This window comes from Capra hircus, chromosome 18, assembly GCF_001704415.2.
Source record: "Capra hircus breed San Clemente chromosome 18, ASM170441v1, whole genome shotgun sequence".
NCBI lineage: Eukaryota > Metazoa > Chordata > Mammalia > Artiodactyla > Bovidae > Capra > Capra hircus.
Window position 1 is genome coordinate 64240536 of NC_030825.1, and position 10586 is coordinate 64251121.

Genomic DNA, 10586 nt, shown 5'->3' on the forward strand with positions numbered 1-10586 from the left:
CCTCTGAGAGAAATGGTTATGGGGGTGAGCCCCTCATAAAGTCAGAGGTGTAGGTGAGAGCATAAAACAGACTCTAGTTTTGGGGTTAGATGTTCGGGAACAGGGGGTTTCCTGAGGCTTGATCACGCGTTTGCGTATGCCAAGCCTCCTTCCTCATGACCTTTGCCATGGGCGGAGTTCCTCACGCTGGCCCCCGGCAATCAGGGACACTTGCCACCTAGGGACACTGGGTAATGTTTGTAGGTATTTTTATTTTTATTTTTATTTTTGTTACAACGAGGGGGCGCTCCTGACATTCAGTGGGTAGACATCTCACCATGCATGGAACAGCCCCACCACAACAAAAAAACTACCCCCTCCCCCGAGAATTTCAATAGTGCTGAGGTTGAGAGAGCCTACAGTCTAGCCATTCATTGCTATAGAATAAGACAGTGGTCCTCAACTAAGCCTGATTTTGCAGCGCCACCCCCACCCCCCACCAATCTGGCAAAGTCTGGAGACTTAAAAAATCGTGGGGCAATACACATCACATCAACGTTACCGTTTTCATCTTAAAGTACACAGTTGAGTGGCATTCAGGGTGTTCACACCATTGTGACCATCACCACCATCTAGTTCCAGAATGTCTCAGTTCAGTTCAGTTGCTCAGTTGTGTCTGACTCTTTGCAACCCCATGGACTGCAACACACCAGGCCTTCCTGTCCGTCACCAACTCCTGGAGTTTACTCAAACTCACGTCCATTGAGTCGGTGATGCCTTCTAACCATCTCATCCTCTGTCATCTCCTTCTTCCGCCTTCAATCTTTCCCAACCTCAGGGTCTTTTCAAATAAGTCAGTTCTTTGCATCAGGTGGCGAAAGGATTGGAGTTTCAGCTTCAGCATCAATCCTTCCAATGAACACTCAGGACTGATTTCCTTTAGGATGGACTGGTTGGATCTCCTTGCAGTCCAAGGGACTCTCAAGAGTCTTCTCCAACACCACAGTTCAAAAGCATCAAATCTTCAGCACTCAGCTTCCTTTATAGTCCGACTCTGACATCCATACATGACCACTGGAAAAACCATAGCCTTGACGTCTACATCTCCCCAAAAGGAAACCCCATGCCCATTCGTCTACTTTGTCTCTACAGATTTGACTACTCCGGATTTTGGGGGGAGGTCACAACTGGCTCTGCTATGAGTTTTTCGTGGGCACAGACCAAGGGTGCTGTGAAACCTCCTACAGCGCACACCACAGCCCCACAACAGTCGTCACCCAGAGGTTGAAAGCCCCACAGCAGATGGAGAGCGAGCATTGTCTTCAGGATGTCACACCTCCCACGGGTCCCTGGTTGGGTAGAGATCTAGGTGGGGGCGTGACTCTTCCTTTGGCAGGTGTTAAAAACCTCAGCCTTGTGGTATTAGGTGGGCTTCCCCCTCTCCATCTGGTTCTTCTCCTGGACCCTCCCTCTCAGCGTCAGTCCCATTAGCTCAGCTCTGCTGGGACCAGAGGACCGGAATGCTTCCAGAATCATGTCTCCTCCTCTCACCCTCCTGCTGAGCCTTGGCGAGTCCCAGAGAGAAGGTGGGGGCCCCTTGATGCCTCGAAGTGGAGGCAAACTCTTGACTTTGGGGTTCACCTCACCAGGGCTCTGTGTATGAGCCAGGAGATCCAGGTTTGGGAAGGTGAATCCCTCCCCCAAAGTTATAATTACTTAACTCTCGTTTTGCACAAGGTGATGGCAAAAGGCAGATCTGGGGTTCAAAAGTTGCTTCTGGGGCCTTCTCTGGTGGTGTTAAGCATGTTAAGAAACTGCCCTCCAATGCAGGGGATGTGGGTTTGACCCTTGGTTGGGGGCTGAGATCCCCATGCCACAGGGCAACTAAGCCTGCACACCCTAGAGCCCGTGCTCCACACCTGGAGATGCCTGTGAGCCACAACAAAGAGCCGCTGTGCCAGAGTGAAGACCAAGTGCAACCAAAATAAAAAATAAAGACCCCTGGGCTCACCGTACAGTTGGGTTTCCCCTGGCTCACTCTGTCCCAGTCGTGCAGGGTGTCCTGCCACTCCTCTGCCTTGAGCCCTGCACCTGTGGTGGTTTCTGCCTGGGGGGGTGAGGGTCCGGGAGGCATTTCAGCGTTTCAAAATGGCAGTCCTTCTCAGCGCAGTCAACATGTTCTCACCTAGCTGACCACCGGATCTCATGGAGGTCCCTCCCCCATCACAGCACCTTCTTCCATCACCTCTATTTATATCCTTCCAAGCCAGGGGTTCTTAATTGGGTAGTTCCTCAGTTTGTCCTCAGGGGGACATTTGGCAATGTCCATGGAGACTTCTCCCATGTGGCATGGTGATAAAGAACCTGCCTGCCAATGCAGGAGACGCAGGAGATACAGGTTCGATACCCGGGTCGGGAAGATCCCCTGGGGAGAAGGAAATGGCAACTAACTACAGTATTCTTGCCTGGAAAATCCCATGGAAGGAGCCTGGTGCACTACAGTCGATGGGGTCACAAAGAGTCGTCCACGACTGAGCACAGAAGCACGCTCGACTCAGCTCATGGAGGTTTTCTGGTTGTAATAGGTTAGGTGGGTGGTGGTCCGGGCAGACAGTGGATAGAGGCCGGGGTGCTGCTCAACATCAAGCTCAGGACCGTCCCTGCTAGGGCTGAATTGTGCCCCCTCGAATGCACATATTGAGGCCCTAACTCCCTCCCCCTTCCCCATCCCCACTGCCCACCACCAATGTGACTATAATCAGAAGAGAAACAGATTTGGGCATCTGATTGTAGAGAGATTGAAACCGTGGCGTTAAATGAAGTCAACCCAGACTTGTGTCCAGAGAAACACTAAGTCCACCAGAGAATCTCAAAACTCTGGCCATGGAGAGCCCCCCAAACCCAGTGGTGTAGGGAGAGTCAGAGTGAGTAGGAGGAGGGGTCAGAGAAAGCCAGTGAGGTGACTTTTTCAAGGAGGAAGTGGTCATATATAATTAACAGAAGAGCAAAAGGGGTGAGGGTTAGGGTTGAGAGGTGTCCACTGAGAGTTCCAGGAAATTTATTAGGTTACAAAAACAGCTTCAGAGGAAGTGAGGGGTGAGAACCAGTTTCTAGTGGTTGAGAACTGAGCCTGAAGGGGTAGAGTATAGCCTTGCCCAGGTGGGTGATGTCTCAGGGCGATTAGTCACCCCATCTATAGACCAGGAATAGTGGAAGGGGGTGGACCTTCTCCGAAAGATATATCCATGCTCTGAAGATTTTGTTCCTGTTCCTGACTCAGGGTGAGAGAACTCTGGTACTGGTGGTGATGTAATAACTGTGGAGCGCTGATAAATTCCTAGAATGACGACTTCCCTGGTGGTCCAGTGGTTAAGGCATCGCCTTCTAAAGCTGGGGGTGTAGGTTTGGTCCTGGGTCAGGGAGCTAACATCCCACGTGCCTTGGGGCCAAAAAATCCAAAACATAAGACAGAAGCATTATGGTAACAAATTCAATAAAGACTAAAAAATGGTCCACATTAAAAAAAAATCTGTAGAATGATGTGTTACTGAGAAGGAGTTATCAACCCCTCCTTTTGGCCAACGGAAGGTGAAAACAGAAAGGACATAGTTTGCCTCAGGAACACAGATGTTCATGGAGCTCAAATTCCGTCCTTTCTCCCTGCCTCTTGATTCTGCAGTGCACCTGTCGTATGAAATGGGATGAAGAAAGCAGACAGGAAAGGTGGACTGGAGATCCTGTCTTATCATTGTAATTGGGAAAATGGAAGAAACTGGGGGTAAACAAGGAAGGAAGATGCTGAGCTGAGGGAGGAGAATGAGATGCCCTCTCAGTCTTCAAAGCTCACCTTTCCTGATCTCCATGAGACCAGCACCAACCAGCAGAAACGGATCTCCAAGCACATGGGCGCCTTGAGAAGTGAAGATGGTTAGACTGGTCCTGGGCTGGAGTGATGAATGTGCCTCCTTAAAAATATAGATTTCACTGGGATTGTTCAGTCGCTCCGTCGTGTGTGAATCTTGCACCCCATGGACTGTAGCATGCCAGGCTCCTCTGTCCTCCACTATCTCCTGGAGTTTGCTCAAATTCATGTCCACTGAGTCAGTGATGCCATCCAACCGTCTCATTCTCTGCTGCCCCCTTATCCTTTTGCCTTCAATCTTTCCCAACATCAGGGTTTTTTCCAATGAGTCGGCTTTTGGCATCAGGTTGCCAAAGTATTGGAGCTTCAGCTTCAGCCTCAGTCCTTCCAATGAATAGTTGGGATTAATTTCCTTTAGGATTGATTGGTTTGATCCTAAAGTCCTTGCTGTTCAAGGGATTCTCAAGGGTCTTCTCCAAAACCACAATTAGAAAGTGTCAGTTCTTCAGTGCTCAGCCTTCTTTATGGTCCAACATAAAGATATCTATTATATATATAGTAAAAATGAGAAAGAAGGGAATCTTCCTATTTTTTTTACAATGAGGATGGACCTTGACAGCATTGTGCTAAGTGAAATAAGTCAGAGAAAGACAAGTACTGTGTGATATCACTTAAAGGTGGAATCTAAAAACAAAACCAAGCTTGTAGAAACAGAGAGCAGAATGGTGGTTACTAAAGACCAGTGGGTGGAGGAAATGGAGAGATGAGATTTTAGGGAACAAACTAGTAGATGAATAAGTCCTGGAGCCCTAATGATCAGTGTGGTAATGATACCCTACAGCATCACAAGATAATCATCAAGCTTGCTAACAAACCAGATCTTCATTATTCTAAGCACAAAAAAGAAATGTTGATAATGTGATGTGAGAGAGGCATTGGCTAACACTATAATGGCAATCGTTTCACAATAGATTAATGTATCAGATCAACAGACTGCACGCCTTAAACCTACAGAGGGTTCTATGTCAAAAATATTTCAATCAAAAATTTAAAAACACTTTTCAGTTTGGGATGAAAAAGGTTCTCTGAAGTCTGTGGATGTTGCCCCAAATGTATCCTTTTCATATCACACCTGTCATGGTTCATCTACAATTGCAGTGGGTGGGACTTTGCTACTGGGTTGTTGCCTCTTTAGCTCTTAATCCTATTGACAAGTATGCCTTTTCTGTACTGGTGGTTAAATATTTTGAATGATATCTGCAGAGACAGTAAAGAAGAAAGAGGGATAAATAGCCAGGATGTGGAAGCAACCTAGATGTCTGTTGACAGATAAATGGATAAAGAAGTTGTGGTACATATATACAAAGGAATACTACTCAGCCATAAAAAGGAATGAATTTGAGTCAGTTCTAGTGAGATGGAGAGCCTGTTTTACAGAGAAATAAGGCAGAAAAAGACAAATTTCATATAGTAAAGCATATATATGGAATCTAGAAAAAATGGTACTGATGAACCTACTTGCAGGGCAGGAATAGATATGCAGACACAGACGACGGACATGTGAACACAGCAGAGGAAGGAGAGGGTGGGACAAATTGAGAGAGCAGCACTGAAACGTGACTACCATGTGTATAAGAGATCCCCAGTCATAATTTGCTGTATGATGCAAGGAGCTCAATGCGGTGCTCTGTGACTACCTAGAGAAGTGGGAGGTGGGAGTGAGCTTCCAAAAGGAGGGGACTTATGTATACCTATGGCTGATTCATGTTGATGTATGGCAGAAACTATCACAACATTGTAAAGCAATTATCTTCCAGTTAAAATTAAATAAATTTATAAAAAGAAGTAAGGAGAAAGACAAAAGCAAGAAGGAAATATTCCCGTGGCTGTGATGTTAAAGCTGTTTTCGGGAAAAATGGGGGTGGTTGAAAATTTGGCTTGCAGGAAGGAAGCACAAGAGTCCTTTGAACCTGGAAGAGACAACAGGCTTGGTCTGCAGGAGAAACGTGCTGTCTTCATCTTCCTCTTGCCCAACTGCACGAAGTCCCTTAGTTCTCTGCAGCAACTCTTTTCCTCCATGGGTTCCACTTGGAGCTCCCACAGCCCAGAGTTGGGGCCACTTTCAGCTCCACCTGTGGCCGCTGGGTCTCTTGGTCATGTCTCCAGGGCTCTCTGTGCTCGGAGCCTTCTCCCGCACCTCCGACGTGAAACCCAGTGGGCTCTCTTTCCAGACTTCCTTCTGTGAAGCCAGTCTTCAAGCAGGAGCCCCATGAGGGCCACCAGGACCAGGACAGCCAGGCCAAGCCGGATGAGATTCTGGACCGTGTGATTCCAGAGGAAATGGTCTGGGTCAGAAGAACAGAGCGATTGCTCACGGGGAGCTACTAAGGCTACCTCACCCCATCTCTTTCCCCTTTCCTAAGGGCCCACAGACCCCGCTGTCGGCTTACCTTTCTGAGATTGGGTCCCTGTGGTTAACTCGTAGGAATCCCAGTAGTCTGCAGAGAGTAAGGAAAGTGAAGAAGTGAGGAAAAGAGATGACGTGAGGGACTTCCCTGGTGGTCCAGTGACTCAGACTCCATGCCCCCAGTGCAGGGGGCCTAGGATTGATCCCTGGTAGAGGAACCAGATCCCGCTTGCCCCAACCAAGAGCTCCCTGATGCTGGGGAAGGTTGAAGGCAGAAAGAGAAGGGGACACCAGAGGATGAGATGGCTGGATGGCTTCACCGACTCCATGGACGCGAATCTGAGCAAACTCCGGGAGATGGTGAAGGACAGGGGAGCCTGGCATGTTGCAGTCCATGGGGTTGCAGTCAGGTTGGACCTGACTGAGGGACTGAACAACGACGACTTTGACTCTAGGTTATGGGCACCATACAAGCAAGGGTCTTCGTCTGGTTGGCTGACAGAACTGCAGTTCATGGCTTGCTTTGTGCTCTCAAGGGATATTGTGAAAGAACGCCAGCTTTTTAGTGTGCTTGGGAGGCTTTGAGTCCTTCCCCCGAGTTTAGAAGTATCTGTTACTCACCAGAAGAAGTGTGCTCGGTGGGCGCGAAGGTGGTGTCCCCGGCATCTCCTGGCAGTGGAGACAAGGAGAAGATCAAGGGTTCTGGTCTTCCCACCTATTCGCTCCCCCATCCCCGCTCCTCCATCTGCCATCTCTCTGGCGATGGTCCTCATGCTCTCACTAACTCCTGGACCTCTGGGAATTGATGTGGATGAGAACACTGGTGCAAAGCACCCTCTCTGCATCTCCCCACCTGCCTTTTGGCTGCCATCCTCATTGCTGTTTGGTGGTCACTTAGAGATCCGGAAAGGACATGGGGCAAAACTGAGGGGGAGGTCCTCACCTTTGACCAGGAGCTTCACAGGCTTGCTGGGGAAAGACCATGCGTGGTTGTTGTAGGAGCCAAAGCACCTGTATGTCCCTCTGTGTGCTGGGGTCACAGGGCCCAGGTGGAACTCTGCCCACAGGTTCCCGTATCTGAGCTGGGGGCGGCTGGATTGTCCCCCCTTGAGCAGGAAGAACGTGCTTGTAGCTGTCGCCAGCTGGCAACGGAAGGTCACGTTCTCTCCTGAGGTCACCTCAGACCTGGGTTCAACTGAGAGCGTGGGTGTGTCATACAGTCCTGTGAGAGAAGGTGGCTAGTAGGTTAAGAGCATTTTTTTTTCTTTTGGCCACATGCTACATGGGATCAGAGTTCTCCCACCAGGGATTGAACCCAAAACCTTTCCACTTGAAGGGTGGAGTCTTCACCAATGGATCACCAGGCAATTCCCGGTACAGAGCATCTGCTTGCTGCATCTCCAAGCGTCCCTCTAGTCCTTAGGGCCAGGATATCACTGCTCGGAATCTTGCTCTCTTCTTCTATTTCCTAGATTTGTCTTGGTTATGGACACACCCTCCCTGAATTCTCCCTTCAAGACTGAGACAGTCCCTCCACCAGCTGCCAAGAGAGTTAAGAGGAATCTCTGGGAATTTCCCTACATCACTGGTCCTCAGCATTTGGCCCTTGGGACCAGCAATGCCAGCATCCTGGGGATGCTTGTTAGAAATGGAAATTTCCAGGCTCTACCCTCTAACTATTGCATCAGAAACTTGGGGGAGGGGAAGCCACCTGCGTTTTAAAATCTTTTTGGTGGGACTTCCCTGGTGGTCCAGTGGTTGAGACTCCGCCTTCCAGTGCAGGGAGGGGTGCAGGTTCCATCCCTGGCTGGGGAGCTAAATCCCACATGCCTCGTGCCAAAAATCCAAAACATAAAACCCAAAGCAGTATTTTAACACATTCAGAGAAGACTTTAAAAATGGTCCACATCAAAACAAACAAACAAACAAAACTTTAAAACCTCATTGCTACTTTTAGTTGTAGTAAAATATACATAAATTTACCACCTTAACTATTTTTAATTGTATAGTCCCATGATATTAAGTACATCCACATGGTTGTACGATTGTCATCCCTGTTAATCCCCAGAACGCTTTTCATCTTGTAAAACTGAAACTCTATACGTTAAACAGTAACTTTTCATTTCCCCTTCCCCCAGACCCTGGCAACCACCATTCTACTTTATGCCTTTGAATGTGACTATTTTAAGTCCCCCATATAAGTGGAATGTACACTTATTGATCCTTTGACGGTGGGCTTATTTCATTCAGTATAACATCCTCAAGTTACCGAGTGTCAGGGTTTCCTTCCTTTTTAAGGCTGAATAGTATTCAGTTGTATGAATAGACCACATTTTCTTCATCCAGTCATTCACTGGTAGGCAAAGTTGTTTCTACCTTTTGTCTGTTGTGAATACTGCTTCCATGCATGTGGGTTCACTAAAGTCATCTGTGCTGCTGCAAGTACACAGGTGACTCTGATATTAACTTAAACTTGAGACCCACATCCCTCAATGGAAGGGACCCACCTGACCCAAGATTACCTGGCCACCTCAACCCCTTGCTTTTTCCATACTTCCATTTCACCCTCACGTGCTGTGTAACTGATTTGAATTTCCTGACTTTGACTCATAGTATGTCTTCTGCTAGAACCCAAGAACCACAAAAGCAAGACTCTTTGTCTGGAATCTCCCTAGGAGTGGTTCTCATCCCATCCCTGCCTGATAGGAGTACAGAGCTTCTAGCCTCATTTCAAGCCTACGCTGAAAGGCCAGCCCGGTCCAGAGTTCCACATTTGCTCAGTTGAAGTCTCTGTCCTTAAATTTTTTATTAAAAAAAATTTTTTTGGCCACACTGCATGGCATGCGAGATCTTAGTCCCCTGGCCAGGGATTGAACTCTCATCGCATGCATTGGTAACATGGAGTCTTAACCCCTGGACTGACCACCAGGGAAGTCCCTGAGGTCTCCCTTGGAGCTGCACTGCTGTCCGACTGCCCTTTCTGTGAGTAGTGAGGGCCTGTGCCCCTCACTTATCACAGGTGCTGTTTTTAAGGACACTCCACGGTGATTCCTTCTGGGCACAAACATCCATCTTAGAGTCTCTTTTCCAAAGAAGCTAAGACCAATCTGCTTCTAGGGCATAGAGACAATTCTCTAAAGATAACCCCATAGGCATTAACCAACCCCTTGCATTGCCCCCAAGACAAACTAATATCTGAGCAAGGCTTGGGAGAGATGGAGGGAGACAAGCAAGTGAGGACTTTCTGGAGGACTCAGGTTGACAAGATGACCTATAGCTGAACCACGGGATAGTTACCTGTTACCACCAGCTCCAGAGGGTCGCTGAGCTCGGACCAGAGCTCCCCACTTCGGTAGGAGCACCTGTATTGCCCTGCGGTGTGAGAGGTCATGGCCGGGATGGGGAACTTCACCCAGTTCATCACTGGGCGCGACTTCGGTCTCTCCAAGGCAGAAAGTCCCCCCTCAAAGTGCAGCTGGTACTCCATGGCCCCACCAGCTCCCCGACACCCGATGGTAGCCGGTCTTCCCTTTGGGATCATGAAACTGGGTCTGACCCAGATGGCAGGTTTCGAGAGCATCTCTGGAAAGGAATCAGAGGCGGGAGTTCCCAAGAAAGCCCCCCTTCCAGCCTACTGTCCACCCAACTGCTGGCCGTGAGCCTTCCTAGCCAGGCAGAGTCCCTGGCCGTTCCTCCAGCTGTCTCAAGCAGACATGGTGGCTGAACCTGACTCGGGGGCTTTGAAGGAAGGACTTACGCTTCTGGGTGCTGCTCCTCTGGCTCAGACCCAGCCCTGGAAGACAGGGATGATGAGATATGTTGCCCCATCCATGCTAGACCCCTCAATTCCAGCTCTCTCCCACACAAGAACTCACCAAGGACGAGAAGGACAGCAAGTGTGGAAGGCATCACTCAGATTCTGCCTGGTGAATGTAGACAGCTGGGTGGAGATGGAGCCCCGCGGGCCAGGAGGATGTGCAGGATGTGGTGAGTGAAGCCCGGGAGCTGTCGCCCAGGGGCTTTCACACCAACTTGTTTACTGATGATTCGAAGGCCTTCCTCCACCTCTGGCCATTGGCAGCAAGGAAAAGACGCAGTTCCCATGATGCATCTGAGTGTATCTGTGGTTTCTAACCAGAGCTTCTGACCATGTTCTGGTTCCCGGCAGAAACTCATTTCTAGGTCAACTGGTAAATTTTGAAATGGGGACGTTATGTCCAGGGAAGGCATAGGGCAGTGTACAGAGCAAAACCCTTAAAGTCATTTATACAGCATGCTTGGGGCTGGTGCATGGGGATGACCCACAGAGATGTTATGGGGAGGGAGGTGGGAGAGGGG

The 10586-nt window shown here is 49.0% G+C and overlaps 1 protein-coding gene across 1 annotated transcript; it reads right to left on the reverse strand.

Annotated features, from left to right (window-relative positions):
* Window positions 5996-10157, reverse strand: NCR1 (natural cytotoxicity triggering receptor 1). The gene is given in 7 exon segments (NM_001285742.1): window positions 5996-6186; window positions 6292-6339; window positions 6870-6917; window positions 7192-7470; window positions 9546-9830; window positions 10006-10041; window positions 10124-10157. Coding segments are annotated over 7 exon segments (921 nt in total).